General features: G+C 42.4%; 1 protein-coding gene across 1 annotated transcript in view; it reads left to right on the top strand.

Moving 5' to 3' along the window:
• Window positions 1–19,093, top strand: part of MYO7A (myosin VIIA) — a 155,448-nt gene that overhangs the window by 15,452 nt on the left and 120,903 nt on the right. Inside the window, exons 3-7 of the mRNA XM_056794938.1 lie at window positions 6,041–6,225; window positions 7,473–7,594; window positions 9,273–9,415; window positions 12,640–12,753; window positions 16,167–16,320. Of these exons, the coding sequence (XP_056650916.1) occupies window positions 6,041–6,225; window positions 7,473–7,594; window positions 9,273–9,415; window positions 12,640–12,753; window positions 16,167–16,320 (718 nt within the window). The remainder of the gene's footprint in view (window positions 1–6,040; window positions 6,226–7,472; window positions 7,595–9,272; window positions 9,416–12,639; window positions 12,754–16,166; window positions 16,321–19,093) is intronic.

Below are 19,093 nucleotides of genomic sequence, written 5' to 3'. Positions count from 1 at the left end.
AAAGATGCTTTTTGTTTTTCAATCAGTTGTTTCTGAATTTCTCTCTGCCCTATGCCCAGAAATAAACCCTCCATTTTAAGGAAGAAAATAATAATAATAATATCTAGAATTTATATAGAGCTTTATGACCTGCAAAGTGCTTTTAAAAAAATAATACCTTTACAAGATTCTTACAAGAAAACTGTAAAGTAAATGCTTTTATTATACCCATTTTACAGATGACAAAACTGAGACTGAGAGGTTAAGTGTCTTTCCCAGAGTCAACACAGTTAAAATATGTCTAAGGTTGGATTTGAACTCAGAAAGATAGTTTTCCCGCCTCCAGGACTGATACTGTGCCACCTAGCTGCCCTCTCAGGGCATTATGAAGAATGGCTATAGCTTCTTCCTCAGTGTCTGAGGCAAGTTTTGAACTCAGTTCTTTCTGACTCTGTATTCAGTGTTCTATCAACCACTTCACTGCTACAAAAATAGCCTCTATAGGAATTCTGTCCTACCTCTTAGCAAAGGTCAGAACCAACTCCATCAAAATGGGACAGAGTAAGACAAGAGAGGAAATGATCAGCCCATACTGGCACAATTCTGGGTCCATCGGAGGAACTTAACGTGCTTGTTGATCATTGATTTATTGAGCCATGGAGGAAGCCAAGGAGCTTCAAGTCCTGTGGTCTTCAGACCCCAGCAGAACCTTAACAGGAAGAGAGAGTCCAAGTTGTTCCTGAGAGAAGCTGCTTCCTGGACTTAGGACATTCTGACACTGAACTCCTCTTGGACCCCATGGCACATCTTCACTTCATTCTTAATGGCCACTTTAGAGTTTTTATGTGGAGGGGTCCACAGGCTTTCTCAACTTACCTAATTGACTTCAGAGTCACTGGCAGGGAGGTGCTAATCAGACAGGAAACTGAAAGGTTTACCTTGGAAGGTTCTAGCTTGAACAGTTTCCAAATGTGGGAAGCCATAGAAGAGGGAGAAAGAAGGAAACAATATTCAATAAGAGAGAGGAAGTATAGCTACGTCACAGAGGGTTGGTTGAACCAAAGTCCAAAGCCAGACTGGGTCCATTCATGGACCATTGCCTACAACACCTACAGAAAAATATAGGGCAGTTAGGGACAACCAAACAGGACTGGGCACACGGGCTCAGATTCAGAAAGGGCAATAGAGTTGGGCATAAAGGCTCTGCAAGGTTAAACTTAATATTAAAAGAGCCTAAATAGGACAGGACGTGAATCTCACCTTTCAGCAAGACTTTCAATTGAAGCAATGCTTCTGGGGTGATGGGTCCAAGGCTGTACCCCACCTTTCTTCACTGGTGGCATGAAAGGAATGCTAAAAAAATGTAATGAAGAATTGTAGTGCTTATACTTCTTTCCCATGCCCCTGTTCATCTAATAGCAGAGCATCCCCATTAGAAAAAGTCAGGGGTAGTAGAGAGAGGCTGCTGGTAGTTAGATGGAACAGTCTAAAGAATTCTTAGACTAGAGTCGGGAAGACCCGAGTTCAAATCCCACCTCAGACACTTGCTGTGAGTTTTCTTATTTGCAAAATGAGAATAACAACAGAACCAATTCACAAGGTTGTTAGGAGGTTCAAGGAAGATACATGTAAAAAGCTTTGTAAGCTTTCAAGTGCTACATAAAATCTAGCTATTGTTACTGTTATTGTCTCCCATAAGGGGACACTCCATCTCTGACATATCTCAGTCATTGGCTATTTCTCTGCGGAAACTTCTTAAATTTACTTGGGGTCTGCTGGCTGCTCTCTTAAAACAAAGGTTAAGACATGAGGTCCACAGAACCCTTCTAATAAATGTTTGTTGATTGATTGAGACTAAAAGGACTTCCCAGAGGAATTATATGAGCCAGTTATTGTTGAAAGCAATTGGCTAGGGGCAGATAGCTAGTGGATAAAGCTCCAAGCCCAGAGTCTGAAAGACCTGGATTCAAATTTGGCTTCAGATACTTCCTAGCTGTGTGACACTGGGCAAGGCCATTTTGCCTAGCCCTTGCCACTCTACTGTCTTAGAATTGATACAAAGACAGAAGGTAAGGGTTAAAAAAAGGTTTAAAAAAAAGAAAGCAACTGACCTGTTCATTTGGCCTGCTGTGAATTAACTGTAGATACTCAAGTGGGCACTGAGGGAAAGGGAGAAAGAAAATTAGGATGAGTCCCATCTAAAAAATGACCCCTGCAGAGCTGTAAAGGAATGGTTCTTAACCTAGAGTCCACAACTTTTTTTTTTACTATTTCCATATTGGTTTCTTTTGTCATTCTATATATTTTATTTTATACATTTTTAAAAAGTGACTCTTAGAAGGGGTCCAAAGGTTTTACCACATTTCCAAAGAGGTCCATATTCCACAAAAAAAGGGATAGAGCCCCCTAGTAGAGAAATCCAACTCAGGAGCCTCAGGCAGAATGGGCTGCAGGCCAAGGCAGAAGGATTAGAAGAAGGAACCCTGGATAGTCTTGCAAGCAGTGGCTGCCAGGTCTTGTGCATCACTGGACCAAGCTGTTGCTGGGATTCCTGGCTCCATCTTCACTCCCTACTGGAGAGCTACTGTTGGGGCAGGGCAGCTTAGGTATTCATAGGGAAAGAGGAGGTTCTTTCTCAGGCACAGTTGATTGGCTTTCTGATATTATAGGCAAGGAGGCTGCCAATCACCTAGAAACGGGAACTTTCTAGCTTGAAAGGTGTCACACCAAAAAATTTCCGGATTCTAAAATTTCTAGAGAAAGGACAGGAGAGAGGAACTGCCAGACAGGAGAAACAGGCATGGTTAAGGCCATAGGCAGCCTGTTCGACTGAATGAGAATAGACCTGAGCAAAAACTACAACCAAAAACTGAAAACACACCTTAGAAATAAAACAGAGACGAGACCTGTGATTTCACTGGTGTAAGGAACTCCCTTGACCAACAAGGGTCAACTTTTCCCCTGTAATTGATAGCCTTAGGGAATTGTCTAGAGCAGTGGGCAAGTTAGTGATTCGTCCAGGGTCAGAGAGAGAGTGTATGTTAGAGGTAGGCTTGAACCCAGGTTTTGTTGGCTTGGAGGTCTGTCATCTCCACCAAGCTTCCTCCTAATGGGTAGTTTCCTCACCAAGGTGTTCCTTAACCAATGGAATCACAGGTCCAGCTTTATCTCTTTCCTGTTCCTACCCACACAGTAAGAGAAGCCATCAGTGCTGTCTACATCTGTCTCCAGAATACATTGGAAATATCTGTGGCTTAGACCATGACATATATTGACCTCAGAAAATCTACACAGTCTCAGAGCAGGAAGGGACTTCAGGGAGCATCTATTTCTGTTTCTACCCAGGGGGTACAGTTTTTCTATAGCCTTCCTGAAAAAAAGGGGGGGTGGTGGATATTTAACCTGTGCTTGACTACTCCAGTGATGAGGATCTCACTGCTGGCAGAGAATTAAAATATTTATATATATATATTTTTTTCAAGTTACCTATCATTTAGTAAGCATCTACTGTGTCCAAAACACTGCTCAACGTGTGTGTGTGGCGGGGGGTAAGGGAGTAAAGGAGAAAATACCAAACATTATCCCCATCATTGAATTTATAGTCAAGTAGAAACATAAGCTATTAATTCAGACAACTAGAATATATAATATTACATGATAATTATAAACAGAAGAATGGAAATAAAAAATCTTTATGGGGTTCCTTGGGGAAAAAAAACATCAACTTATTTTATTCTCTAACCATTTCTTCTTGTCTCCTTGATTTTCTTTCCAACTTAAGACTAATTGTGGAGGACGGGTGAGTATGTACCCAGTGGTCCTCCACTTGAATCATTTTCATCCACCTCTGAACTCATCCATTTCTCATTGCCTGGCTCTGTGCACCTCGCCATTCTCTTCATTCTGATGCTTTATGCCTTGGCTTTTCACCATTCCCTCTGTGGCACAGTTACTCTCCTTCCTTCTGTTGTGTCTGCTTTCTTGGGAGAGCTTTACTAATCTTGGCAGAATGAATCTCCTTTACCTCTGGATGTGGGCATCATTTGGGAGGAGAGTATCTAAAGCAATAATAACATCACTAAATCCTTTGTTAAGGATTGGACAAAACATTTTCCAATGTCCACTTTGTGAGGTACATTGGATCAGTTACCCACAGTTGACAGATGGAGAATTGAAGGTTTGAACAGTGAATGGCATAGAAGTGTCAGGGATGGGTTTCTAAAATCCAAGTCTTCTTAGTAAATGTACTGTCAATATACTATAAACCACCTGTCCAGAAGGGGGGGAAAAGATAATGAATTTGGGAAATAAATTATATAAGCCTAACTAGAAGATATTTTCTACTTAGGACAGAGAAATTCAGTTTCCTAGATAGCTATGACTTGAAGTCCCATACTCTTGACAGTATGGTATTCTAAAGTCAGAATTTGAAGGGGTCCTTAAAATATTTTTTAAAAAAGGTATAAAGGAATTTAGAGTGAATATAACCCTCTCTTTTTTTAAAACTTACTTTCTGTCTTAGCATTGATAAGTAGGGGGCAGCTGAGTGGCTCAGTGGCTTGAGAGTCAGGCCTAGAGACAGGAGGTCCTGGATTCAAATCTGGCCTCAGACACTTCCCAGCTGTTTCTGGGCGAGTCACTTAACCCCCATTGCCTAGCCCTTACCCCTCTTCTGCCTTGGAACCAATTGGCTCCAAGTCAGAAGGTAGGGGTTTAAAAAAAAAGAATTGATAAGTAATAGTTCCAAGGCAGAAGAGCAGTAAGGGCTAGGTAATTGAGGTTAAGTGACTTGTCCAGGGTCACACAGCTAAGAAGTATCTGAGACCAGATTTGAACATCAGACCTTCCATCACCAGGCCTGGCTCTCTATCCATTGAACCACCTAGCTGCACACCCCCCCTTTTTTAACCCTCACATTTTACAGAGAAAGAAACTGAGGTTCAGAGGAGGGAACTTACCCCATGGCCCACTCATTGTGTGAGTCAGGGGGCAAAGCCAAGGATAGACCTTGCTTCTTTTGGGACACAAAGTCAAATTTCTTTCTTTTGAACTAGAATTGCCTTTTCTGAACAACATCCATCCAGGTCAGCTCAGGACTCTATCCCAGTTCTAATTATCTACGTTTAGTTGGCAAAAAATGGCAAAGATCTTTTATTCTTGAGAATGAAAGCATCCCGCATATTTCCTAGCACATAATAGATTCTTAATAAATGCTTGTTGACTGAATATTGGCATAGAGGGGACATGAGGTCATGTCATGTCAGATAACAGGGCACTATTACTTATCTAGGGAGGGAGCATGCCTAGGATGCTTGTGAGAAGCCTGGGAGTATCTTAGAATGCCTGAAACTTTTTCAGGCTGAGATTAGCTACAGAGTTCTAGTGTCCCACTGCACAGACCTGGGAGTCATTCTTTGGCTTTTACTACTCCGCAGGACCCCTTGCAGTCCATTTACAAATGTCCCTTTATATGTAGCCTTTCCTGAACTTGAGGCAAAGATGCTTGAGAGAGGACTAACTCAGATAAACTGAATAGGGAGAATATATCAAGATACCTGGTAAGTAGAGGCGAGGGGATGGGGCAGCCAGTTCCATGTTGGATGCTTTTGAATGCTGAAACACTCTTCTCTTACACCTAACCAAAATCTTTACCTCCTTAAGTACTAATTCTGCCTTTGAGAATCATAGTCATCTGTTTCTTCTGTTATTTTAAGAAAAATAATATGTTCCACATGAGTCTTTTCTTCTCTAAGCTACAACCCTTAGAGTTTCATATATTCCTCACATGGTCTTGTCTTCAGGTCTCTCTCCAGTCTGGTATCCCTCCTAAATTGTAGAAATGGACATAGCCTTTCCAGGTATAAATTGACCAGTTGGGAGAACTGAGTCAGAGGCTCAAGATCAGTTTCCCCTTAAGCAGGAATGAGGTATTGGGGCGGAGTGTTTAGGACTTACTATTCCTCTCCAAGCTACAACCTCCCCAGATTTCTCTTCCCTTCCCTCTACCCCCAAAAGTCCAATATTTGTACTGCCCACAGGCACCATGTTTGTCTCTCCTCAGACATATACTGGGTCCATCTTGGTGGCTGTAAACCCCTACCAGCTCCTCCCCATCTATTCACCAGAGCATATACGCCAGTACACCAACAAAAAGATTGGAGAGATGCCACCACACATCTTTGCCATTGCTGATAATTGCTACTTCAACATGAAACGGAACAGCCGAGACCAATGCTGCATCATCAGGTAGGACTGAGGCACAAGAAAGGAAGGAAGGAAACACAGAGTCATAAAACTATAGAATATTAAAACTGGATGGGGCCTGGGGATCTATGACATAGAATGTCTAAATGGGTAGGTTCCTTAGAACATAGAACTTTAAACTTGGACAGAGACTTAGAACATAAACTGTTGGAGTTGAAGAGACCTTAAAGGTCAGGTAGTCCAACACCTAATTTTACAAAAAAGGAAAACTAGGGGAAAAGAGAGGTAAAGAAGTTTGTCTAAAACCCAAGAGCATGTTGGTAAATGTTTAACAACTATCTAAAAGAAAAATATACGTTAAAAATAACGTACTTAAAAAAATTCCTTACCTTCTATCTTAGATTTGGTACAGAGTATTGATTCCAAGAGAGAAGAGGTTAGATTATGGGGGCTAAGTTGTCCAGCATCACACAGCTAAGAAGTGTCTGAGATCAGGTTTGAACCCACGACCTTCCATCTCAGGTGCTATCCTGGTGCTCTATCCATTGAGCACCCTAGCTGCCTCTATTCAACATGCTTTTAAGTTTAATCTGAATTATTTTAACATTTTCTCTGTTACTTTCTTAAGTCTAGACAATCAACAAAACGATGTCAAACTCTGATTTGCAGCATTTTCCAATTTCAGAGGCATAAATGCTCATATCAAAGATTTAATAAACTCTCTTGAGCTGGCTTCATTCAGCACACTATTGCCAATGCCACACAACTAGTTAATTGTTAGAGTTGAACTAGAACCTGCTCCAGTTAGGTGGGGACAAGTGACAGCCTTGGCAATTCAATTCTTTCACATTACTTCTAGCATCTAAAAGAGGATTCATTAATTCATTTATTCAATGTTTATTAAGTATCTGCTATTTGCTAAGCCTTTTGCTTCAATCAGAGATAAGATTTCTATTCTCACAGCAACTTACAATCTACTGTTGGACATAAGACAGGGAAACAAATAATAACTATGTTGTTAGAAGATAATAAAAGTGTTAGAGATATACAGAAATTTAGTGACTTTGTTTTGGACTTGCTAGATTCTGGGACTCTTGAATCTATTGTTCCAAGAATTTTTGACTATGATTCTTGGGAATTTGGATTTTATGATTATGAGTCTAGGGTTCTATGATGTTTCGATTCTGTCATTCAAAGATTTCACAGTCTTGATCCTATGTCTCTGTGATGCACAGCATCTGGGATTGCATGAACGTCACCTCAAATTTGTTGCATTCTTTATTTATTAGTGGTGAGTCCGGAGCTGGAAAGACAGAAAGCACCAAGCTGATCCTTCAGTTTCTGGCAGCCATCAGTGGGCAGCATTCCTGGATTGAGCAGCAAGTGTTGGAAGCCAATCCCATCCTGGAAGGTAGGCTGGGCTCCAGAGATCTCCCTAAGAGAGGACAGATTAGGGGAGGAGAGCTCCTGTGGAGGCTTTAGAGTTTGTGGACCAATGAGGAGGATGTGATCTAACAGCAGCATCCAGGGTAACTTGGAAAGCCAAAGATTGAATATAGGAAATATTTGGAAAGTCAACATTGATTTCCAGGCTGCCACCCCTCCATCACCAGCATGTTATTCCTGGCACTTAGCAAGGGATAGGCAAAAGGAGGTTACTGCCAGAGCTGAAGTTCTGAGGAGCATTGCCATAGAGTAGAAAGAAAACTGACGAATGGTCAGTGGCCCTAGTCTAGTAACTGCTTTCTTTGGCTTACTAGCAGTGTGACATTGGGCTGGTCATTTCTTATTTTGGGGTAATAATATCCACCTCTGTAAAAAGGGATTTAGTGATTGCAAAGGTCCCTTCCAGTTTGAATAGTCTGTGTGTAAACCAGCATAAACAGAGGGGAGAGAAGTTATTTGAGAACTAGACTTTGATGGAATCTTTAAGACATCCAATTAATGAGTATTTCTGGAGCAGATACTGAATTGTCCACCCCTGCTTCAGACACTGAATGACAAGAGAAGGTAAAGACGTAGCCCCTTCTCTCAAGAGATTTATTGCTCAGTTAGGAAGGCAAGATTTCTCTCCGGGAAACACCCAGTGAAGAGTAGAATGAATATTATGCTGGACAGGCTCCAGAGGACTATAGAAGTCAGAGAAAGGGCTTGGGCTTGGTGGGGATGGTCTAAGAAGGCTTGCTAGAGGAGTTGGCCTTGAGTTAGACCTTGTAGGACAGGGAGGCTTTGGAGAGGCTAGTATAGGCATAACAAGAGGCTGAACTGTAGAAATAATAGTTCACGTTAAAGAGAACAAATGCAAATGGGGGAAAAGAGAAAGCTACCTGGAGGAAGGATACCTGAGCTGGACCTGGAAAGGTCTCAGAAGGCAGAGATAAAGGAGACATTTTAGTAGAGGGACTTCCTTGAAGAAGAAGAAGAAGAAAGGGGAGGAAGGAAGAGAGAAGGCCAGTTTGAGGAGCAGAGAATCCTTTGTTTGGGTGTTTGGGTTCATCTGCCATTCATTCCCAGGGAAGGTTACCATTGTAGCTAGCCTTCCTGTGAGCCTCCACTTTCTAGCTCTCTCCTTCCAAGCCCTCTTCTTCACACCATCCAGCCAAACTCCCCAAAGTGCCATTCTTGGGGCAGCTGGGTGACTCAGGGGATGGAGAGCCTAACCTGGAGATGAGAGGTCCTGGGTTCAAATTTGACCTCAGATACTTCCTACCTGTGTAACCCTGGGCAAGTCACTTAACCCCCCCATTGCCTAGCCCTTACTGGGAACCTTTTCTACCTTGGAAATGATACTTAGTATTGATTCCAAGACAGAAGGTAAAAGTTTTTTTTTTTTTTAAGAAAAAAAAAAGATGGGTCATTGAGAGGGAAGAGGAACTGTGTCCAGGGTGGGGCAGGGTAGATGTCTACGTGTGATATAGGGAGGATGCTACAGCCTCGTATTCAAAGTTTAAGTGAAATGATAGCCAGGACTCCAGACCTGGCACAGGGCCTCATGGTCAAGGTTAGCCTGGAAAAGGGTCTCTCCGAGGCGACATTGGCCTCAGTTGTGTCCGGGGGTGCGGGTTGGGTTCTTGGGGGTCTCTCTGCAGCTTTTGGGAATGCAAAGACTATCCGCAATGACAACTCCAGCCGATTTGGGAAGTACATCGACATCCACTTTAACAAGCGAGGAGCCATCGAGGGGGCCAAGATCGAGCAGTACCTGTTGGAGAAGTCGCGAGTCTGCAGACAGGTGGGGCGAGGAATAGACTCGGGCTAGGCTGCACATTTGGGGGCTCCTGTCCGGTGGGGTCAGGAACCCTTAGGGCCACTTATCTGTGAATTAATACTTCCTACACATTTCAGCTAAAGTCCCACCTTTTTATAAGTTATATCTACGGGGCAGCAAGGTCCTTCAGTGGATAGAGCACCAGCCCCAGAGACGGGAGGTCCTGGGTTCAAATATGGCCTCGGACACTCCATAGCAAGTCACTTAACCCCAACTACCTAGCCCTTACTGTTCTTCTACCTTGGAAGCAATACACAATATTGATTCTAAGACAGCAGGTAAGGGTTAAAAAAAAAGGATCCTTCCCTTTAATCCTAGTAGCTTCCTTCTGTTTATTATCTTTAATTTATTGTGTATATAGCTTAAAGGAACATGGTTGTTTGCATGTTGTCTCTCCTGTGAGCACTTTGAAAACAGTGATAGTTTTTTTACTTTATATTTCCAATGTTTAGTACAGTGCTTTAGTGGCACACAGTAGGTGCTTAATAAATGCTACTGACTAAGTCTATGCCTGCTGGACTTTAAAGAGGCAAGGGGGCTTCAAAACCCAGCAAAGACATCTCCTCCTGGTAACCTGCCTGCTATACCTGGAATCCTGGCACTAGAGTCAAACCTTCAGGTTACAGTGCCTTCATTCATCACCATCATCATTAATATTATAAATATTACTACTAATAACTAATAATAAACCCTGCCATTTCTAAAGCACTTGCAGGTTCACAAAGTGCTTTCTTTACAACAACTCTGTGAAGTAATACAAGTATTATTATCTCCATTTTACAGATGAGGAAACTGAGGCTTAGAGGGATAAGGCTTTCCCAGGGTCACATAGCTAGTAGGAGTAATTAACGCTGGATCCTCTGACCCTTTTTCCATTACCTGCACTGAAGTCCCTTGATCAAAGACATTCAGTTCCCTGGAAAGGGTGACATCACAGCAGAAATGGGCAGAGGCAGAATCATTGACTGGCATCATGTGCCAGGGGAAGGCACTAAACGAGGTGCCAGAGAACTTGGATTCAAACCCTGCCTTGACTACTTACTAGCTGAGAACTTGCTTTGTTTGCTTCTCAGAATCGATGCTCCCTTCTCAGTAAGATGGGGGGGGGCTCTTCCTGGGGTGTTGTTGGATCAGATGGGGAAATGGGTGTGGAGCACTTTGCAACAAGAAAATGCTGCCTATGAAGATTTGTGGTTATGATTTAACTGGAGACTTTTACTTAGTCGATAAACTCTTACCTTCTAGATTAGAATGGATACTAAGTATGGGTTCCACCACTAGTAAGGGCTAGGCAGTGGGGGTTAGATGACTTTCCCAGGGTCACAAAGCTAGGAAAAGTCTGAGGCCAGATTTGAACCCTGGTCCTTTCATCTCTAAGCCTGGCTCTCTATTCATTGATCCACCAAGTGCCTACTTATGTGCCAGGCACTATGCCAAGTATTAGTGATACAGAAAAAGGTAAAAGACAGCCTCTGCTCTTGAGGAACTCATAGTCTAACAGGCAAGACAACTTGCAAACAGCTCTGTATAGACAAGCTAAAAACAGGACAAATTGAGGACAATCTCAGATTGAAGTTGTTATTGATCAGTTGTTTCTGACTCTTCATGATCCCATTTGGGGATTTCTTGGCAAAGACAATGGAGTGATCTGCCATTTCCTTCTCTAGCTCATTTTTTTTTACAGATGGGGAAACAGAGGCAAATAGTTAAGTGACTTAAACAGAGTCGCACAGCTATTAAGTGTCTGGGGTAAGATTTGAACTCAGGTCTTCTTGACTCCCAGCCTGGTGTTCCATCTACTTTGCCACCTAGCTGCCCTCAGAGGCTAGTGTCAGAGAGAAGACACTAGCTTTAAGAGGGACTAAGTAGGGCTTTCTGCTGAAGGTGGGCTTTCAGTTGGGACTAGAGGGAAGCCTGGGAAGCCCAGAGGCAGAAATGGAAAATGAAAGTGTTCTAAGCATGAAAGACAGCCAGTGAGAATGCTCAGAGCTGGGAGAGGGCATGCCTTTGTGTAGAGCAGTGGAAATAACCCCAGGCCAAGGAGTGGATGACCTGGGTTTGAATTCTGACTATTATTCTCTACTATTTTGACTTTGGATGAGACTCTCTGAACCTTAGTTTCTTCCTCTGAAAAAACAGGCAGTTGAAAATTGGATGACAGTCAACATCCCTTCCAGCTAAGGATTCCATGACTCCTTCACCCTCTCTCCTGGGGCCCTGCATAGTAGGGTCTTATAGCCCTACTTTGGTTGGTAGTTCAGGAAAAAGAACCTGGAGTTGGGAAACTGGACATCCGGTCTTAAGTCCCAGCCCTGCCTCTACCTCAGTGGGTGAAGAAGTCCCTTTGTCAAAGGACTCAGGCTGCTTTGCCAGGCTCTGGTCATAGCAACAGGCAATTCAGGAAACAAGGGAATAGCTGTGCACAGCAGGTAGACAGCATTTCTCTGGGGATTGCTGTCTGGATCTCCCTCCAGTCTAAAGAGGCTAGATCCTAGGGGCAGCTGGGTAGCTCAGTGGATTGAGAGCCAGGCCTAGAGACGGGAGGTCCTAGGTTCAAATCTAGCCTCAGACACTTCCCAGCTGTGTGACCCTGGGCAAGTCACTTGACCCCCATTGCCTAGCCCTTACCACTCTTCTGCCTTGGAGCCAATACACAGTATTGATTCCAAGATGGAAGGTAAGGGTTTAAAAACAGAAGATGCGTTTGAATCCTGCCTCAGACACTTCCTAGCTGTGTGACCCTGGGCAAGTCACTTAACTCACATTGCCTAGCCCTTACCACTCTTCTGCCTTGGAACCAATGCACAGTATTGACTCCAAGATGGAAGGTAACGGTTTTAAATAAATAAATAGGCTATGTCCCAATGATGCTACTAAGCCATTCGGGGGCTGGCTCTTCTGGGATATCTGATGTTGCTCCTCATATCCTCATCACCCAGCCAGCCTCCCCAATGTTCCACCCCAGTGAGCACAGATGGGGAGGAGCAAATGAGGACTTTCACATACAAAATCAGATCTCTTTCCTGTTATGATCAGAATTTAGAAGGCCCCCCAAACCTGCCAGTCTGTTTCAGTCCCCTAGTTGTCCCCTCTCTCCTTGCCTCCTACCCCATCTCCCTTTCTGTCACTCTCCTCCCATTTTTTCATCTATAATTCCTCTTTTTCTCTCCCCACCTCTCCTCCTTCAGGCTCCAGATGAGCGGAATTACCATGTGTTCTACTGTATGCTTGAAGGGATGACTGCAGACCAGAAGAGGAAATTGGGCCTGGGGCAAGCCACTGACTACAACTACCTGGCCATGGTAAGAGCTATATTTTAAAAAAATATTTTTCCATGGTAACATGATTCTTCTTGTCTCCCTCACCTCTTCCCCACCCCCCTTCCAGAGATGACAAGCAGCTCCACTGGGTTATACATGTATTATCACTCAAAACCTATATCCATATTATTCATTTTCATAGTACAGTAATCTTTTAAAGCCAAAACCCCAAATCCTATACCCAAATAAGCCCAAATAAACAAGTGATAAATCATGTTTTTTTCTTCGTTTCTGCTCCCATAGTTCTTCCTCTGAATGTGGATAGGTTCTTTCTCATAAGTCCCTCAGGATTGTCCTGGATCATTGCATTGCTACTAGTAGCAAAGTCTATTGATCATCCCACAATATTTCAGTCACTGTGTATAATGTTCTCTTGGTTCTGCTTATTTCACTCTGTATCAGTTCATGTAGGTTGTTCCAGTTCATCGTAAGAGCTATAGATGAACCCCCAGATACTCGTAGCAGGCACCAGAATTATCTCCCACCTCCTGGGGAAATGGTTCCTTTGGGAATGGACGTGGGTCATTTTGAGACAGAGCATAAATGATGATGATGACAGTGATGACAACAACGATATGATGATGATGAGAGCATATATTTCTATAGCACTTTAGTTGGTGAAGTCAAATTGCTTACTGTCTAAGGGAGGAGGAAAAGAGGGAGGAGAGAACATGGAATTCAAAATGTCAGAAAAATGAATACCAAAAATTGTTTTTACATGTAAATTGGGAAAAAAACATTATCATAAAAATAGTTTGCAGTCATATATATAAAATCTCATTCAATGTGTATAGTAACCCTATTAGCTCTACCTTACAGATGAATAAACTGAGGTACAAAGATGTTAAATGAGTTGCTGGGGGGGGGGTCACACAGTAACTAAGTATATGAGACAGGATTTGAATTCAGGTCTTTTTGTTTCCCAGGCTATTTTATTTACTATGTCATCTAAATGCCTAATCCCATCCCTCATTCTAGTGATGAGTAAGTTGGGACCCAGAGATGAAAAGGGACTTGAACCAGACCTTACTAGTAATAAATGGGAGAATTGGAATTGAAATAGGAGCCCTGCGCATTTTAGGGGTGGAGGAAAGGAAATCTCAAGCAAGAAGAGAATGGGGCAGGTTCAGTAGCAGAGCTCTGGTCTCTTCAGGGAAGGAGCACAAACTTAACTCACTGGTAGGTGGCACAGCAAAGCTGCTTCCTGCTGAGATAAATCACTGAAAATGGAGTCAGGAAGACCTGATTTCAAATCCAGGTTCAGGTACTTCCTAGTTGCATGATTTAGAGTTAATCACATCAGTGCACATATGCATATACACACATGGATCCACACAATCTACATACCCACACTCATACTCATACCCATATACAATCTGCCTCCTCTTTTTCTTTAATTTGGAAATTTTTCTTTAATTAATTAATTTAGAATATTTTTCCATGGTTACAAGATTCATGTTCTTTCCCTTCCCTACCCCCTCCCATAGCTGACACGCAATTCCATTGGGTTTTACATATGGCATTGATCAAGACCTATTTCCATATTATTGATTTTTGCATTAAGGTGATAGCTTAGAGTCTACATCCCCAATCAAATCCCTACCAACCCATGTGATTAAGCAGTTGTTTTTCTTTTGTGTTTCTACTCCCACAGTTCTTCCTCTGAATTCAGATAGTGTTCTTTCTCATAAGTCCCTCTGAATTGTCTTGGATCATTGCATTGCTGCTAGTAGAGAAGTCCGTTACATTTGATTGTACCACAGTGTATCTGTCTCTGTGTATAAGGTTCTCCTGGTTCTGCTCCTTTCACTGTGCACAATTCCTGGAGGTCGTTCCAGTTCACATGGAATTCCTCCAGTTCATTATTCCTTTGAGCACAATAGTATTCCATCACCAACAGATACCACAATTTGTTCAGCCATTCCCCAATTGAAGGGCATCCCCTCATTTTCCAATTTTTTGCCACCACAAAGAGCGCAGCTATGAATATTTTTGTACATGTCTTTTCCCTTATTATCTCTTTGAGGTATAAACCCAGCAGTGGTATGGCTGGATCAATGGGCAGGCAGTCTTCATTTGCCTCTTTAGCCACCTCTGGAAAGTGATGGATTAAGACATTGGTGAAACACCTAGGGCCCCAGGTCAGCAGGATTCTGTCAAGCTCTACAGCTCTTCTTTCTCTTTCTTTTCCCACAATAGAAATAGCTTAGTCACACCAGGGTTGTATGATCTTGTCTTGGAGACCATAGAAGGAAAACCAGCAGTACAAATTGCTCCCCATGGCTTAAATGTGCCAGCCAACACTAAGTTTGCATGGACAAACTTGTCCATGCCACCAGCCCAGCTCCTTTCTGGCTCAGGTCTCAGCTGCACTGCCTTCCCTGTGGTGCTAACAGAACTTAAGAGAAGTTGATCGTACAACTCCTCTTAGTTGGTGAAAAACTTACAGATTTGGACCAATTTAGTATAAAGGATTTACCCTCTCCTATGCCAGCCTTCCATCAGTCTAATCATTATTTCACCTAACCCCTTAATACATAATGTATATGTTCATATATATGTGTGTTCAGTCAATCTGACTCTCTGTGGACCATAGCACTGCCCATGGGGTTTTCTTGGCTGAGATACTGGAATGATTTACAATTTCATTCTCTAGTAGATTAACACAAACAGAGGTTAAGTGACTTACCTGGGGTCACAAAGTTTGTGAGTATCAAAGGTAGGATATCTTCCTGATTCTAGGCCCTGTGCTTTATCCACTGAACTACCTAGCTGCCTCTATGTGCATATATGTCCATATATAAATATACAGACACCATTTATTAATTCAACAACCATTAAGCATCTATTATATGCAAAGTTCTCTCTTCCCTATTACTTTATCTGTGTGCCTAGGTGCACAGAAATCTGGCCAAAGATATTTACTGGTCATGTGACCCTGAGCAAGTCACTTCACCCTGTTTGCCCCTGTATCTATAAAATGACCTGGAGAAGAAATGGCAAACCACTCCAATATCTTTGCTAAGAAAACCCCAGTTGGGGTCATGAAGAGACAGACAGGTCTGAAAAACAACTGAATAATAAAGTACCTGAAGATGAGTGGTTGTAGTCTTTTATGTTTATTCTGTAAGGAGTGAAGGGGAAGCATTTCTGAATCCAAGTTATCAAACATGACTCTAAAAATTGAGACCAGAACAAAACAAGTTATTCTCATTGCCCTCTGAGCATTTTGGGAATCAGAAATGGGCATCAAGAGCGCTAAACTTGGAGTAAAGAGCCTGATAATTTTCATCTGAGTCATGGTATAGAGACACCCAACAGTCAGGTCATGGTTTACTTTTGCCTCTGGTTGAATCTTCTGAGCCCTCGCCTCATCCTGGTCTGTGTATCCGCAGGGCAACTGTACTACCTGTGATGGCCGAGATGACAGCAAGGAATATGCCAATATTCGCTCTGCCATGAAAGTGCTAATGTTCACTGACACAGAGAATTGGGAAATCTCCAAGCTCCTAGCTTCTATTCTGCACATGGGCAATCTCAAATATGAAGGTAAATTAGGACAAAGGGATCTGGGTATAAGGTTAGATTCTATACCACTTGACTTGCTGTGTGACCTTGAGCAAATCACTTGCTTCCTCTGACTCTCAGTCTCCTCTTTTGAAAAATGACAGGATAGAATGAAGTAACCCCTAAAGCCTCCCTTGGCTCCAAAATTCTATTTTTTATTTATTTAACTCTCCTTTCTAGCTCTAGTTAGTCTAGTTCTAACACTTTCTTCCTATGCCTACATTCTGTGTTCTGAGGTTTTTTTTCTGACTCTGATATCCTTTGTTCTATGGTCCCTTCCATTTCTTTATTTGAAAAATTTTATTTAATTACTTAATTTAGAATATTTTTCCATGGTTACATGATTCATGCTCTTTCCCTCCCCTCCTTTCACCCTCACCGGTAGCTAATGAGCAATTCCTCTGGGTTTTACATGTATAATTGATCAAGACCTATTTCCATATTATTGATATTTGTACAAGGGTGATCGTTCAGAGTCTACATCCCCAATCATGTCCCCATCTACCCATGTGATCAAGCAGTTGTTTTTCTTCTGTATTTCTGCTCCCACAGTTCTTCCTCTGGATGTGGATAGAGTTCTTTCTCATAAGTCCCTCAGAAATGTCCAGGATCACTTCACTGCTGCTAGTAGAGAAGTCCATTACATTCAATTGTACCACAGTGTATCAGTCTCTGTGTACTATGTTTTCCTGGCTCTGCTCCTCTCACTCTGCATCACTTCCTGGAGGTTGTTCCAGTTCACATGGAATTCCTCCAGTTTATTATTCATTTGAGCACAATAGTATTCCATGACCAACAGATACCACAATTTGTTCAGCCATTCCCCAATTGAAGGTCATCTTCTCATTTTCCATTTTTTGCCACCACAAAGAGCGCAGCTATGAATATTCTTGTACAAGTCTTTTTCCTTATTATCTCTTTGGGGTACAAACCCAACAGTGTGATGACTGGATCAAAGGGCAGGCAGTCTTTTATCGCCCTTTGGGCATAGTTCCAAATTGCCATCCAGAATGGTTGGATCAATTCACAACTCCACCAGCAATGAATTAATGTCCCGACTTTGCCACATCACCTCCAACATTCACTACTTTCCTTTGCTGTCATGTTAGCCAATCTGCTAGGTGTGATGGTCCCTTCCATTTCTAACATTTTATGATTCTGTGATTATTATTCACCATCAATGATGCCCTGGAAAAAGACTGTAATCTCATAGTGAGATCTGAAAATCATTCAACATATCCCTCGTCCTTTGTCCCCAAATATCTCCTTCACCTTAGGGTCACAGAACCAACTGTTAGAGCTTCATTTTCCCAGAGGAATCCTCTAAAACCCAATTACTTATAGGAGACAGAATTCATTTAACCAATACTCAACACAATGTAGGTGACTCAGCTGTCATTTTCCTATGGACAGAAGGACCTCAAGGCCTGTCCGAGGCCAGAAGCCTTTGTTGTGAGATCCTTCTTCAGGAGAGGTTCCAGAAGGATGAATCAGGCTCCTGTAGCATGCATACCTTTGAGCCTGGGGGAACCTGCTTCCTCTATCTTTCTCCCAATTCAATTCAAGGCAACAAATATTTTAAAGTAATTACTCTTTTTTTAAATAACCTTTACCTTCCATCTTAGAATTGATACTGCCTATTGGTTCCAAAGCTGAAGAGTGCTAAGGGCTAGGCAACAGGGGTTAAGTGACTTGTCCAGAGTCATACAGCTAGGAAATGTCTTAGACCAAATTTGAATCCAGGACCTCCTATCCCTAGGCTTGACTCGCAATCCACTGAGTCACCTAGCCTATCCCCAGGAAAGGGATTAAAAAAAAACCCAACTTAGTGCATGAGATGGCCTGTTGATGGAGAAGGGACTATTACAAATTGATTTTAATAATCAAATGATACAATATTAAAATTAATTTTCCTCAGATCCAAGGGCAAAGTATAACATAGAGATGAAATGTCCAACAATTGGGTCAAACTTTGGAGGGAGGAAAGTGAGGCCAGAACAGGGACCAGAAAACCAGGTAGGGGCAGCCAGGCTGAAGGTCACAGTGATGATAAGGACTGCGATGGAAGAAGAGGAGGTCAGATCAGAGAAGGGCATTTCTGTGTCCAGGATCTTGGAGTGCGGTTATAGCAGACGGTAGGAATAGGCTATTCCAGCCCTTTCTTTCACTGTTCTCACAAGCCCAGCCAGGCTGGAACTTGAAGAGATCTTTGTTCCCAAAGAGTGCTTGCACACCCTCTAATCATCCAACCCCCATCATCTCCATCCCTACAACCATTCAATTTAATGGTGGGAATTTAATGGTACATAGGGCAAAAGAATACTGGATTTCACATTGAAAGATTTGGGCTTCAATCCCAAGTTTTGCCACCTTTATTATTTGGGCAAATCACTTAACCTATTTAGGCTTTGACTGGATCATCTTAAAAAGAGAAGGGTGGAGAGGCAACTAGGTAGTACAGTGGATAGAGTGTCAGGCCTGGAGACAGGAGGCCCTGGGTTCAAATATGACATCAGACACTTTCTAGCTGTGTGGCCTTGGGCAAGTCACTTAATCCCAATTGGCTAGTCCTTACCACTTTTCTTTTTTTGAAGTGATACCAAGACAGAAGGTAAGGGTAAAAAAAAAAAAGTGGGTGGGCTTGGTGACCTGGAAGGTCCCTAGGGGATATTTGAGGTAGGATTTGAATTTGCTTGAGGTCAAGTTTAGTGCTCTATCCAAGGTGCTACTTCAGTACCTTATGGTGCTTGGAAAA

Source organism: Monodelphis domestica, chromosome 4 (assembly GCF_027887165.1).
Source record: "Monodelphis domestica isolate mMonDom1 chromosome 4, mMonDom1.pri, whole genome shotgun sequence".
NCBI classification, from domain to species: Eukaryota; Metazoa; Chordata; class Mammalia; order Didelphimorphia; family Didelphidae; genus Monodelphis; species Monodelphis domestica.
This window is presented reverse-complemented; position numbering and strand designations above follow the sequence as displayed.